Source organism: Achroia grisella, unplaced genomic scaffold, assembly GCF_030625045.1.
Source record: "Achroia grisella isolate CSIRO2021 unplaced genomic scaffold, CSIRO_AGI_Agris_v1 utg1470, whole genome shotgun sequence".
NCBI classification, from domain to species: domain Eukaryota; kingdom Metazoa; phylum Arthropoda; class Insecta; order Lepidoptera; family Pyralidae; genus Achroia; species Achroia grisella.
In genome coordinates this window covers 529,833-546,101 of record NW_026712639.1, presented here as the reverse complement: position 1 = coordinate 546,101, position 16,269 = coordinate 529,833, and the positions used below count along the sequence as shown (strand labels likewise).

Here is a 16,269-nt window from a genome sequence, read left to right as displayed (position 1 = left end):
ATAGAAACACAATTTACTTTATCTGGACAAAATAAATTCAATATTATCATCTTTAAACGATAGTTTTGACAGAACTGTATCCAATATAATATATAAATACCGAAGGCTATAATTAATAAATATACATAGTAATACAGCGCAGTGTAGCGCCAGTTTCCTACTCTAGTCAGTAGGAAACTGGCGCGACACTCCAATCTAGATCACGGCAATGAAAGAAAGTGCACTTTTTTAGTAAATAAACCAGTAACTATCTTATAAAAGTTTCATGAGTAAATCTATTCTGTTGACATATATGTATCTATACCTTTACTTCGTAACTTGCTTCAGACTGCAGTGACAGTCATCGACGCAGTCATAGACAATTAGAGTAGTTTCTAAAGTATATCTTTGAATACTGTGATTTATCCACTTTCTTCAATATTAAAATGTGATTTAAATTGAATAAATTCGTCGCTTACTGTATTTTATACAATGTTTTAATGTAAGGTTTAAATCCGGATTCATCTACGTTGTTCTGAATAAAAGGGTCATTTAATCAAAAAGGTAAATAATATTTATTATTTACGTTACGTCTTTTTTAAAGTGAATATTTTTCTAACTGTAAAAAATTCCGACGACTATTCTGGTTTTGAATTTTATTAAATTTATTTGTGAGTAATTGTATCAGAACCAGTCGGCAAGTGAGCTTATATGGCTATGAAAACGTGTGTAGGCGTAAGTTTAGTAAAATGGCTGTGTGTCGTATTTATTTACCAAATTATTAGTTTTACGAAAGTATTCTAGATTGCACTTAATTAAAAACAGAACATTTTCTCCGTGCGCTATGTGAGATGCGTCAGAGATGCACCAATAATTTCACTAAGTACATAACATCGTGCTTTCCCCTACTAGAAGCATAAATTATGCACGTAAACATATTTCGTGTGAAAGTCATATGTTTATCGGTTTAAAATAGATTCATTATTCATAAATAATATATATCTACATATTAATATTAAAGTTTATAATAATGTTCAATGTTGTTATTGACATGTCTTAGTGTTTTATTTTATTATTGAAAATAATACTTGTTACTTACTGCTCTATTAATTTATTTTACATTAAAACAAGTTTACATGTGAATATTTTAATGTAAATCAATCTATGTATGTCTCAATATATGTTGGCCAATTAGTATCAGTTAAAAGAGAAATTTTTAAAATCTATCAGGATTGCATGGTGTTATTGACATAGTTGAGGTGATGATAAGTGCTGGTGTCCTGGATGGTGTGATTATTTTATTGCTATTATGTAGTAAATCATAAGGTAATGTTAACTATTAATATTAAGATACATTGTATACTATAATTATACTAATGTAGTATTATATCATATAAGGTTAGTTCTCTGGTAATATCATTAAAATAATAGTAATTACTAGCTGCACTTGCGACTTCGTTGGCATGGAATTTAACTTCATTTTTCTAAAATAAAAGTAGCCTAAGCTACTCCTTGTTACACCAGCTACCTGGCAAAAAAAGTCCCGTTAAAATCGGTCCAGTCATTTCAGAGATTAGCTGGAACAAAAAGACCGACAGACCGTAAAAAAATTTAATAAGTGGTTTTTTGGTGTATATACTGTATTTATATTCATATGCATGTAGTAAAACACGGTTATTTCAATATTACAAACAGACACTTCAATTTTATTTATATGTATAGATTAGAGACAGGATTATATGCATACTCCAAATAAACTCGCTTTGCCAAAGGCATTGCTGCATAAACTTAAAGAAAAGTTTGAAGACATATTGAACAGTAACCCAGGTTTTCAAAGTTTGTGTCAAATTGATAGTTTCATTAATGGGACGGCCAAACTTTTACTAGTAATTATAAGTGCTAACATAGCACCCGAGTTCAGATTCTGCCCAGTTACCTCAGTGGATGTAGAGCAAACCTTTTCCACTTACACTTTCCACAATTATGCATCAGGATAATGTAAAACTATGAAATTTTGTTTCCTCTAGAGGAAATATTTGATCTTCTTATTTAATCTGCATTTGAGGATCTTTTGCTAGGACTGATACTCAAATTTCACATTTATAACATCATAGCTACATACCCCGGCTTCACATGGGTGTTTTATTTTACAATCACATACAGAGTTATTGGAGAAACATGAAGGATTGGTCCAGTTCTTCGAAGCACTCTTATAATATGAATATTTAGTGTAACCCATTTCACATCACATGTAATAAGTTCAAAGCAAGCAAAGCCATTTAGTGAAGGTCCTCTGGGACAATGAGACTTATCGCTTCTCTATGGACAAGAATTCTTATCAATGTAAAGTAAGTAATGGTATATTAAAGAGAAAAGTGTCTTGAATATACCACTAGCTGTGCCCATAGTTTCACCCTCAATTTTATAGCCTATATATGTGTTATTCTGATGTATAAGCTATATTACTGCAAAGTTTCATTGAAATCCATTCAGCAGTTGCTGCATGAAAGTGTAACAAACATATATACTTACAATCTTTTGCATTTATAATATTAGTAGGAAGTAAGATTACAAATCTCTTACTAAAAAACAGTATATACAAATGTAACATAAAACAGTACATATAAATATAAAATTATCATTGTACAAATTGTCAATGCTGTTTCTGAGAAAATATCTATATATATATAAATAAAATTGGAGTGTCTGTTTGTAATATTAAAATAACCGTTTTTTACTACATGCATATAAATATAAATACGGTACATACGCCAAATTAACATTATTTACAATTTTTGTCTGTCTGTTTGTGCTGGCTAATCTCTGAAATGCCTGGACGATTTTGACAGGACTTTTATTGCCAGGTAGCTGATGTAATAAGGACTCACTTAGGCTTACTTTTATTTTAGAAATATAAAGTTAAATTCTATGCGGATGAAGTCGCAGGTACAGCTAGTATAACATTAATATGTGTGCTTGGTAAGTTATTCATAGGTAAGCACTAATCATACATTTCTATATCTTGCAAAACCGACATTTATGTATGTAGTATGACTTATGAATGTTGACTTTTAGTTTGTTTATTTTTTGCTGGCTAAAGATTACCTTATTAATCAGCATAGGAATTATATGAATACAAAGTATAGGAGAAAACAATGGATTGTAATATAATAATAATAATAATATCTCTGGACAATTCACACAGCGCTATCTAGTCCCAAACTAAGCAGAGCTTGTGTTATAGGTCTAGTACAACTGATATAAATACATAGATGTACATGTTTGTGTATATGTACATATTATACACACAAACTAGGACATCAGACAGAGAACAAAAGTCACAGATGTATTCTGTAGAATAGATCATTTAAAATGGAGCTGGATTGGGCATATGCTAAGGTGCAAAACAAACAAATGGAGCAAGCAAGTGACTCTCTGGTATCCTAGGGACCAGAAGACAGGGTCGCCAAAGAACACGATGGAAAGATCACATCAACCTGTCTCTGGGACAGTTCTGGAACAGGGTTGCGGAAGACAGAGCTCAGCTGGAGGAGGCCGATACAAAAAGTTTGCGAGTTGCGGGACATTTTGTAAACAGCAAATGTATCCCAGCTTTTGGAAAAAAGGGCTATTATTATTATTATTATACATAGAAAACACCCAGATTGATACAAACAATCATACTCATGAATACAAATCTTTGTACCGTGTGAGGAATCGAACCCACAACCATTGGATAGTAAAGCGGTGTGCTAATAGTAATAGTACCATAGAGATAGTTATAGGTCCATGTTTTAGATGTCCTTCAATTGTTTCTGAATGGAAATGTTTAGTTAATTAGTCATGTTATTTACCTCAAATAATTACTTAGGCTTTGATGACTTGGTTGATATGAAGATGCAAGGTCATATATTGTGAACAGTGTCTATATATACATCTGATGATAGAGTATAAATGATGTGTCACAACTTCTCTTCATCCTGAGGATGTTATAAAAAATAATTTCAGATTCAAAACACAAATACATCATTGCAAGTTTTAAAAAGCGATAAGACCATTATATCACCAGTTTGAATAGAACATAGTAGGAGAGAGCCAGGTAACTGTTCATTATATACTGGAACCAAGCCAATAAATTGATTGATCTGGTCCAGCATTGAGATGACAATAAGGTGTCTAGATTATAAAAAAAACTTTAAGTTTCCATATTGTTAATTGTGACTGCTGATGCGAATTTTAATTTACTGATTCTCTATGAATTTATCTATAATTATGGGTTGGAGTGTGGAGTAAGGTAGGGGGATAAAATCTCTCACATTCTTGAATCTGTATATGAATCATCAAATTAATGAGTGTTTTTTTATAGATGATAATGAAATGCACTCGTCTGCGCTAACAGTTTACGCTGGTGGATGATAAGATGAGCATGAGGTCAGGTCATTTAGCCCATCATGAGAAATTGACCAGGAATTCACCATGATGTTTTTCAGGGGGAACCGCATGGAGATAAACCTGACATGGTCATTGCTAGCAAAGAGGTCATCAGTTCACTTTACTAACTAACATTACACTTTTCCCCATTTTTCTTTTTCTTTTTTTTGGTAATGATAGGGTTTGCAAATATAATGTCAGTTGTGCGGATGATATGGTACCTACTGTTACGCCACTCATTCATTTCTTTCTTTATTCATCAGACACATTTCGTCTCTGGACGAGGCATCTTCAAGCTTTGAATATAGTTCAGATTTAGCTTAAGAACCAAGTGTTGACTGTTCGGCGAATAAACTGCGAGTTTGGATAGGGTATCTAAATTTATTTATATCACTGGATCACAGAGGACTTATGCGGTGAAAGAGACGTTGAGAACGCTGTCCGTCCCATTGGACGGACTGAAACATTTTTCAGACGTGTAGCCTGTGGGTAAAGTGTGTGGGTCTAGTGTTGACTGTTCGGCGAATAAACTGCGAGTTTGGATAGGGTATCTAAATTTATTTATATCACTGGATCACAGAGGACTTATGGGGTGAAAGAGACGTTGAGAACGCTGTCCGTCCCATTGGACGGACTGAAACATTTTTCAGACGTGTAGCCTGTGGGTAAAGTGTGTGGGTCTAGTGTTGACTGTTCGGCGAATAAACTGCGAGTTTGGATAGGGTATCTAAATTTATTTATATCACTGGATCACAGAGGACTTATGGGGTGAAAGAGACGTTGAGAACGCTGTCCGTCCCATTGGACGGACTGAAACATTTTTCAGACGTGTAGCCTGTGGGTAAAGTGTGTGGGTCTAGTGTTGACTGTTCGGCGAATAAACTGCGAGTTTGGATAGGGTATCTAAATTTATTTATATCACTGGATCACAGAGGACTTATGCGGTGAAAGAGACGTTGAGAACGCTGTCCGTCACATTGGACGGACTGAAACATTTTTCAGACGTAGCCTGTGGGTAAACTATACGTAGAGAGCAAGCTGCGTGTACGATACAGTAAAGCGTTTGGAGTGCTGAAGGGCTTGCGTTTTTACAGTGCCTCTAGTTTGCTGAAGCGAGAGTAGGTGGTTTTAATGCTATCATTTGCAAGCGTGCCTCACTGTTGCATCCGCGCTGATTCGAACAGCATTCTGAGCGTATTTTCAAAGCATTGGGACTCCGCTGCTGAAGCGCTGGATATTTCTTCATACGGTAAATAAACATGCACCGGAAGAGCGGATGGTTTACGGGGTTGATATTCATGTAATTATAGTATACCAATAGTTGTGTCCATTTGTTATTGTTATGTTTGCTCCTACTAACATTAGATTTAAGAAATTGTAACTAATTAATATGAATAATAATCTAAAATTATTACGTATATAGTAGTAAATAAGTTGATACTGGAGCAGATGCCAAAATATTATTCTTTTAACCTTACTTATAAACTGATGATGTAGGTTAACAGAATTCCATTAGCTCCTAAAAAATCCCAAACTTTTAATAATCATTAAATTTCTAAAACTGGTTTTTACATGGGATGTTGTCTGCATGTACATCGGAATGTACTTATGACGGGGATGAAAGTTGTTTTTCAATAATAATCTTAAATCCTATTGTATCTTGAATGTTTGTGTAATAGTTGTACAAATATACATTCTACCAAAAGTAAATTTATAGTATTATTAAATTTAGTCATAATCGTGCCTTTGTCAAGAAAACTTGCGTAGATATTATTAGTCACTAACCAAATAATTAAAAAATTGTATGTAGCAAAGCGATTCTACCTTTAACTAAAAATATATTTATGTACAATAACGTAAATTTTTACATTGTGTGTGTCTCTTGTTATAGGTAAAGAACAACAGGAGTCAAGATGCCATCTACCCACCTAAACCTACGTGAGGATGATGTGGTACGTTTGTCCCTGGAGTTTCTCCACAACCGCGACCTGCATATAACTCAGTTATCGCTCGAGCGTGAAACTGGTGTGATCAACGGTAATTTCGCTGACGACGTACTGTTTCTAAGACAACTCATCCTCGATGGGCAATGGGACGACGTCCTCGAGTTTATTCAACCGCTAAGTGCACTGAAAGCTTTCGAAACCGACAAATTCAACTATGCCATCCTTAGACACAAGTATATAGAACTGTTATGTATAAGATCTGAAATTAAAGCTTACAATAATGTAGAAAATATCGTAGACGAAGTCGTGAAAGTACTTAGTGATCTAGAGAAATTAGCGCCATCAAAAGAAGAATACTCCAATCTCTGTTTGCTGTTAACACTTCCAAGTATTACAGATCACGCCCAATTTAAGAAATGGAATCCTAGCAACGCTCGTGTTCAGTGCTTTCGTGAAGTCTATCCGCTCGTTGAACAATTTTTGCCTTGTGATAAAAAATCAACTGGCACCGTGTCGAAATGTGCAAAGAATGATCGTCTGATGCAATTACTTATTAAGGGTATATTATATGAATCGTGCGTTAATTATTGTCAAGCTAAAGCTACGGGCTCTGAGACGCAATCTAATGAAGTAAATTTTTCGAGACTTCTGGACGGTTCAGGATTCGACGAATCTGATTTGAGTTTGCTGTCTTGGCTGCAGTCTATTCCCGCTGAAACATTTAGTGTTCCATTCGAGCAGAGGATGTTGAACGTAGACGTGGAGAAATTAGAACGACCTTCGCTGCACACTTCTTGGACGGAGCATATGCTCGTCACGCCGATAAAGCCTCGTACGTTCCCTCACCTGGCGATGCCATTCAGACGTCCCAGGTCGGCTGCGGACGCGATGACTAGATCTCTGAGGCCGCTACCGGATGGTAATCCAAGACACGCAGACATAATGGCGCTCTCTGCGATCGATTACAGCCCTTCTTCTTCTTGTTTTGCTGGATTTCATCTAACGGGCATAAAAGGTAGCAAGTTGATGAACACGTCCGTCGATAGATTGTTCGATAATATTAACGACGAGAGGTATTTCACGGATCCGACGCTGAAGCCTATCGAAGAGCAAACAAAGCCCGCAGGAGAGTTCACAGCTTCGACGAAGACGAACGAATCGAGTAGCATCGGTGCTTCGAATGCGACTACTCCCGAGCATAAGGGACAGGAGTACTCTGTGTCGACGTCTGTATCGACGACAGCGGCGTCCGCTGAGAGGTCGTCACTTGGTGATCGGACACCGCAACAGCCCGAGGCGTCTCCAACGCCGGTTGCCGAGGGCGACTTCAGGAGGGAGCTATTGAAGGAATATCAAATGCAGAAACAGCGCGAATGCGACGATTATCTGCGCAATCTTTGCTCTTCAGATTTGCGGCCGCAGAAAACGTATGTATATTTTATATCACTACTAGCTGTGCCGGCATAAGTCGTTTTGCCGTATAAATTAATAACGCTATAAAAAAGTAGGGGTTCGTGATAGAAGGGTGAAAATATAGGGTTTTATGTTTTTTTTAATGACACAATAAAAAATTTTGCCCAATAAATAAAAAAATAATGTTAGGGGTGGACAATCCTTTTCACTTAGGGGTATGAAAAATAGATAGTAGCCGATTCTCAAACCTACTGCATGCATATAAAATTTCATAAAAATCGGTCAAGCCGTTTCAGAGGAGTAGTTACCATAACTAACATTGTGACACGAGAATTTTATATATAAGATTTACTTGAATATAGAACGAGGTTGATAAACCTGAAAGTGGTAACTGTCTTCTGTAGATATGAAATGTGTCCTGTCCGAGATGCTATACCTTCTAACTCTTAATTTTTTCAATTCCATTCAAACTGAAACATAAATTGCAACATTAATGGATTATATTATAAATAAAGTAGTATAAATCAGACAAATTAGTAATAATATTCTCACAACTGAGGCATTCACTCTAAATGCGGTATTTAGTACTATAATACAGTATCTAATATATCATATCTTAATATGTTACAAAAGTCACTATTTTCACTATATAACTTAGTATTCTCTACAATATAAATCAACAGCTAGATGATTAAGAAGAAATACGACGTTAGTCTAATCAATTATAACACAGAGTAGTACAGGATATTATCAATTGTCGACATACTTTTGAATATTTTACTTGAAATAATATTTTTTTTTATTATTTTGAACTTCGTCTGTTGGATACTTTTGATTTTCCCTAAATATCTATTGATATTCAACAAGTTTGTAATGCCATTTCAAACCTTTTGATTCTATTGTCGAGATAGTACACAACTAAGCAATAACTTATTAGACAAAAATAGAAATAATCTTTATTCAAATAAACGTAATATAAGCACTTTTGAATAGTCTCATTTTTTTATTCTACCATTCACTCGCATCGCTATCTCATCACAAGAAGAATAAGAAACTTACGTATTGCCCATTTAAATATTGTTCTAAGTAAATATACATTAACATGGATTAGGCATGCGATAATCAACATACAAACCGTTACACACTCAATCTATGTGCAATCAGATACCATGAATCTGCGCTATGAATTTTAAGTTAGATTTTTTCTACCAAAACATATTACTTATTAACTTTTCAAGATTATTTTCTATGACTCTTATTTTATATGACATTAAAATATTTTTTCTGATTTTTGAGGACAGACTCTGGAAGTTTGTTATGCAACCTTACGCAGTTTCCATAAAATGAATACTAACTTTCGTCAAACGGTTTATTAAGGATATTAATTGTTGATGACAAAAATTAAAAAAAATATTATTTCTGATTTCCAGGATGGAGCAGATAGGTGATGCTGCATTAGGTTTTAATGCGGCCGCAAACTATCCACAGAATTCCACTCCGAACAAGATACAGAATCAGGAGCAGTGTGCTAGGTACATGTCAACTATATACTACTGTATTATTACTAGTACTACTTCACGGTATCTATATATATAACTCATATACATAGACATAAGTGATCTATCAACGCACAGCCCAATCCACTGGATGGATTGGGCTGAAATTTGGCATACAGGTAGATGTTATGACATAGGCATCCGCTACGAAAGGATTTTGATTAATTCTACACCCAAGGGGATAAAATTGGGTATGAAAGTTTGAATGAAGCTTTGTCAATTTTAAAGCGATTCGGCTGAGACTTTGCATGCATAAATCTACTATGACGTAGGCATCACCTAAGAAAGGATTTTGCTAAATTCCACCCCTAAAGGGATAAATTATAGCCAGCGAAGCCGCAGCCAAAGTTAGTTATATTATATGAGTTATGAAACATTGACTAGTTATCCAATCCATCCTAATTATCCAAAACTACTGAACCAATTTAAACGAAATTTGATACACAGATAATTTGGACTGTGAGAAAGGATAGGCTTCTTTAATGCGATAAAAGGGTTGTAAAGGGTTGAAAGAGGAGATGAATGGTTGTATGGAAGTATTGTAATTTTTAAAACCAGAAGCTTAAACTTATTTTTAGACTATTGGCCGAACTTAATTAAAGAAAAAGGGGCGTAAGGTTGAAAGGGGTGATGAAGGAATGGAAGAATCCTCAAGGTCACTGTAACACACGGATGAAGTCGCGGGTACAGCTAGTGGTACATAGAAACGATGTGCCACAAATATATTATCTTTTCACGGTATATAATGAAGTCGCTTACGGTGTCTGTTTGCTTAGATCTTTTAAACGATACAACGGATTTAAATGGAATTTGTGGCAGTAGATAGAGTGATTCAAGAGGAAGGTTTATATGTATAATACATGTATATCCGTGTGTTAATATATTAATTAAAAATGGTAAAGTCAATAATCATGATTCTTTATCTAAGGCATTCAGAGTAACCTGAAACGAAACGGCAGAAGCCAGAGCCTTAATAATCTTTGTGACATTGACAAGTAGATTGATGGATGGATGGAACTGACGTAGCGGGAGTTTGGAGCGAAAACGTTCGAGTGTTTATGTTATTATAAAAACAAATAAGAGATAGGCAATTATGAATATTGTAGGCATGGGGGTCACAAGTAGTGAAGACAAGTTAACACTTATCTTGTGCATTCTAAAAGGGCCCTTTATACCTACACCCGATAAGTAGTAAGATAAGTGTTAGTGCATTCTAAAAGGGCCCTTTAAACCTACACCCGATGCACAAGTCACGGGCACTACTTGGGGTTCTTTCCCTGAACCATCGGTGTCCGGCATCAGGGCCTAAGTCGTCAACATAACTAGTGGTTTAAAACGTGCGAGACTGGGGCGGATTAAGTAAGGATTACCACTAATAAAGAAACATCCGATTTAAATTACCTTTGATTCAAAATTGTTTTTTGGGTAATAATTAATTATCTTAGCAATGCAGTTTAGCAAAGATATGACATATAACAATTGACATAGTAATAAGTATATACACATACAAGTAATATAGTATAACAATATGTTAATCAAAAAGACTAAACAGTGCTAAAAGTTGAACTAAACAAATAATTAATTATTACAAAACTTGTTGCCAGGATATAAATCTAAGTATACAGTATATACATGAGTTTGTATTTTTGGGTATGTGTATAAAAATATATATATGTGAGTGCTTATGTCGGTGTGTGTTCAATTAAAATGTCGTGCAACAGAATGTTGATAATAAAATAATTAGTAATCATAAATAAATTAGAAATAAATTAAATTAGTAATCATCTATACATATAAATAAAATTGGAGTGTCTGTTTGTAATATTGAAATAACCGTTTTTTACTATATGCATATATAAGTACCGCATTTAGCGGCACATACACCAAAATAACATTTTTTATAATTATTGTCTGTCTGTTTGTCGGTCTGTTTGTTCCTGTTGTTATCTCTGAAATGGCTGGACCGATTTTGACGGGACTTTTGGCAGGTAGCCGATGTAATAAGGAGTAACTTATGCTACTTTTATGTTAGAAAAATAAATGTAAATTCCACGCTAGTTTATGGAATAAAAAAATACATATATAGTTGATAACTTGAGATGTGCATTAACATAGTCGAGTGCACCGATGCATGCTAGCGGTACACCAGACCTCATTCATTTCTTTCATCGGTAGAGTGAGCAGACGATTTGATACGAATGTTTAGTCGCCAATTGCCATTGTGCCGGTTTCTCTTGAGAGCTGACAAATTACGGTGTCATAATTATGATTACCGATAATGTACGTAATTATATACTTGAAATATATTATTATTATGGATAATCATCTTTATTAGAAACGGACTGTTACATAGGAATTCCTATAGTAAACAGAAACTAAGATCTATTTCAAGTTTCCTGCTCGTTCTTCTTGTGATGAGAGCTTTCCGAATGAGCGGTAGATTGAAATGTGATGACTATTCAAAAGTGCTTTAATTAAGTTTATTTTGAACTAGCTGTTCCCGTGACTTCGTCCGCGTGGAATTTAACTTTATTTTTCTAAAATAAAAATAACCTAAAGAACTAAAAAATATTCTGTTCGTCTTAATTTATTCGTTCAATTAGGTACTGATAGGTTCAAACTAATACATTTACATCCTGCATCATCCCTTATTTTATCCCCATGGGGGTTGAATTTATCAAAATCCTATTTAAGCGAACGTCTTCATAATAGTAGCTCCAATCTTTAATTTCATTTCAATCAGTCGAAAATCTAAGAACATTTATACAAACTTTCATTCCCTATTTTATCCCCTTAGGGGTGGAATTTATAAAAATTCTTTCTTAGAGGATGCCTACGTCATAGTAGTGTTTTTTTTTATGGATGATAACGGAATGGTGCACCTGCATGCATGCACCGTCATAGTAGTGTTATACATGTAAAGTCTCAGCCCGATCGGTTTAAAATTGACAAAGTTTCATACAGACTTTCATCCCCTATTTTATCCTCTTGGGGGTGGCATTTATTATATACTATGTAGATATATCATAATAGTATTAGATTACTAACGTAAAATGTCGTAAATATTTTTTTTTGCACTACAGTTATAGTTTAATTTTATTAATACACTAGCTGTTCCCGCGACTTCGTCCGGTGGAATTTAACTTCATTATTCTAATTTAACAAAGAATTTTTCTAAAATAAAAGTAACCTAAGTTACTTCTTATTAAATCAGCTGCCTGCCAAAGAAAGTCCCGTCAAAATCGGTCCAGCCATTTCAGAGATTAGCCAGAACAAACAGACCAAATAGCAAAAAAATTTGTTTTGGTGTATGTACCGTATTTATATTCATATGCATGTAGTAAAAAACGGTTATTTCAATATTACAAACAGACACTCCAATTTTATTTACATGTAGATTTTGAGATACGCTACTTAATTCACAAATTCTGAATTTACTTTTTAATTCATTGATTTCAAATTCAAATTCAAATTAAAAGCCTTTATTAATTGACACAAAATGATAAAATCTAACAAAAATATTTAATTACAAGTTTAAAAGATAAAACAGATATTAGTTATATATATGTTTATGTTACTTTTAATTCTGCTCACCAGTCTCTTGAGTCAACGTGTCCTTTAGACACAAAGGCATCCTCCAGAATAGAATAGAAAATCATTTATTAAAACAAACTTACATTGAAGCACTTTTGAATTCATTCATTCATTCATAATTTAAGAGCTACGCTCTTGTCGGTGGAGCTCTTGCCACTTTCCGCGATCTTCCATCACGCTCTTTAATTCTTGATACGACACGACTCCCACTTTTGAATAGTCATCACATTTTTTTTAATCTACCGCTCATTCGCAAAGCTATCTTATCACAAGAAGAACAAGCAAGGAACTTGTGTGTTGCTCTTTTAAATAATTTTATTCTTACTTTACATTTTAAATTTAAGTGTGTGAATATAAAACTACCAATTAGCACTACTTCAATTAAATAATCAAATAGAAAAAATATTGAATACACAACAACTGGTTAAACAATTAATAAGAGGAAATCAGTTTGTCATGTGTTCCTATCTTTTGCCATTCGAAGCCACTATAATAAGACATTGTATTAAATATTATATTCAAGTTTTTAATTAAGGTTTTGATCATCATCATCACAATCATCACACACATCAACATCACAATCATCAGTTTCTTCCTTATCTAATTCATTTGTTTTGTTTTATCTGTTTTTTATCTTCAATTCTTCCCTGTTCGCAGTCATCTCATTAATTACTTCTTTTCTTACCATATCATGCTTCACGCGGTCTGTTCATCTCTGTTTATTTAAATTTATGTTTTTGTTACCGTTGAGGCAACGAATGTAATTGTTAACTTACTTTATACTAACTTTAACTATATAAAATTTTGTTAATATGTTTATCACTCTAATTATACTAAAAAATCGTTAATATTCCTTACTTAAAGAGTTTCTTGCTTATTCTTCTTGTGATCTGCGTTCCGAATGAGTGGTAGAATAAAAATATGACTATTCAAAAGTGCTTGTAACGAGTTTATTTGAATAAAGATTATTTCTATTTCTATTAGAGAGACTATTTCGAGTATATATAGTATATGGTCAAAGCTCCATGAAGTTTTGGGAGGATTTTGATATCTAGTAATTCATTATTTAAAGTAGGTACTAATTATATATTATTATTACATACACAGTTTTGCACTAATAATAATAAATATTTTTGTTTTAATTTCAGAAAAAATGACATCCCGAAATCGCCAGACATTGGAGACAATGCAAACGTAAGAATTTTTTTTTTATGCTTCATTATTTTATACTATTGTAGGGAAGCGACAATCAATATTAGAATATGATTTATTATGAACTAGCTACCCGCCCCTTGGCACGGGTATACATGTATTACACATATAAATCACTGTATCTACGTCTAAATTTAATTCCGTTGCATAATTTAAAAGATCTAAGCGAACAGACTGCGGTAGCATTTTATACTACATAAACGTTTATTTTTTTTCTAAAAAAAGAAAAACACTTTTACATTAATTATAATTAAATTAATGTGATCACTTAATAACGCGCTATTATTGATAGTTTATACGGAAAAAAAATACCATTGTGTGGGTATTATACTATTTGCCACTTTGAATGGAAATAATTTTTACGCCTGGACTCCTAATATCAAAATTGACCATAGTACTAAAAGTTAACCTCTGCTTCATATTATGTAGTATAATGGATTTATAATGTTAACTAGATGAAAACCCGGCTTCGCTCGGGTGAAATGTGGGTAGATATTTCTGTAGTCATCGGTTCTCATGGAATATTAAACGTAAGCAAGGCATAGATTTGTAAAGCTTCGTTCATTGTGTTTTATAAATATTTGCACTTTTTATTTGCTAAATAAAAAGTGCAAAAGTTATTTTTATACAAGTAATTTTTATTTTTTTGTAAATTTTAAGTCGGGCTAAAAAGAACTTGTATCCAGAGCCGTAAAACAAATTAATAAAAAAAATTGCCAAATTTGTCACGCAATCGGCCAATTTCAGGTTTAAAGAAAAGACACATACTCTTTTAACATAAAAAAGTGTCAAAAACAATATTTTCGCGAAACGTCAACGACCGAAGAAAATGCTAGTGAAATGAAAAGATGGCGACTGCGGTTTGTTTGTCAGTGTCATTAGAATTTAACGAAATACTCCATAATCCATTTTTATATGTTTTGTTATTCACATAAGATTTCGTTGGAGTCTATCGTACCCCTTGGCGAAATTATTAATATAGATTTATAATTTCGACCTTACGGTACCTTCCCTATTGGTGATCGAATTTTGAGTCCACACCCGTATTCTACCAGTAGTTATCACAAACATGCGAATTGTAGCGGAATTAAACAAAATATAAATCCATGAAGTAGTGAAATGGACTTCAGAGAAATAACATTTTTTTATACTACGATGGTGGCAATCAAGCATACGTCCCATCTGATGGTAAATGGTTACCGTAGCCTATGTATGCCTGAAACACCAGGGGTGTCACGTGCGCGTTGCCGACCCTTAAGAAACTTTAATATACCCTTCTTGAAAAACCCCATGCGTCTAGTGAGAAAACCTCGGCAGGAAGTTCATTCCATAACCTAAATGTACACGGGAGGAAGCTCCTCTGAAACCGCACAGTCCGAGACCACTTAGGTTCCAGCGTGTGGGGATTCATTCCCTGTCGATGGCGAGCGGTGCGATTGTAAAAGGTGGTTGTAGGCATCACGTCGAACAATTCCTCAGAACACACTCCGTTGTATAATTGGTAGAACACACTTCATCAAATTTCGATAAAATAGCTCATATTACTCTCTCTCATTGATAGTTTGTATTCACACACTTAAACTAAAAAATGTAAAGTAAGAATAAAATCACTTAAAAGAGCAATACACAAGTTTCTTGCTCGTTCTTCTTGTTATGAGACAGCTTTCCGAATGAGCGGTAGGTTAAAAAAAATGTGATGACTATTCAAAAGTACTTCAATGTAAGTTTATTTGAATAAATGATTTTCTATTCTATTCTATTCTATTCTATTGTCATCTCAACAAATTGGTTTATTCGCAACGCGGAGAGCTATTTTGGTAAGAGTATCTTATTGACCTTTCATACCAAATGGCAACTTATTCATAGGTAGAATTGGATAATATAGTGATAAAATTCATGTAGTTTCTTGTAATCTACAGCATTCAGTATGATTATTTGTATCGGTCTGGGTGTTTTATATGTATAATATGTATTTACGAAAAATAATCTATGTATTCGTGTCAGTTATCTCATAACACAAGCTTTTGCTAGCTTAACTAGGGACTAGATGGCGCTGTGTGAATTGTCCTGAGATTATTATTATTATTAATTGGAACAGCGAGATGACTAACAGTTCACCTGTCAGTGATTGGCCACAA

The 16,269-nt window shown here is 33.9% G+C and overlaps 1 protein-coding gene across 1 annotated transcript in view; it reads left to right on the top strand.

The window, feature by feature from the left end:
* Positions 1 to 402: 402 nt before the first annotated feature.
* LOC131855709 (WD repeat-containing protein 47-like) overlaps positions 403 to 16,269 on the top strand; it is a 41,186-nt gene continuing 25,319 nt past the window's right edge. The window contains exons 1-4 of the mRNA XM_059207007.1: positions 403 to 543; positions 6,302 to 7,783; positions 9,200 to 9,301; positions 14,068 to 14,113. Coding sequence (XP_059062990.1) covers positions 6,324 to 7,783; positions 9,200 to 9,301; positions 14,068 to 14,113 — 1,608 coding nt within the window. The 5' untranslated portion in view covers positions 403 to 543; positions 6,302 to 6,323. The remainder of the gene's footprint in view (positions 544 to 6,301; positions 7,784 to 9,199; positions 9,302 to 14,067; positions 14,114 to 16,269) is intronic.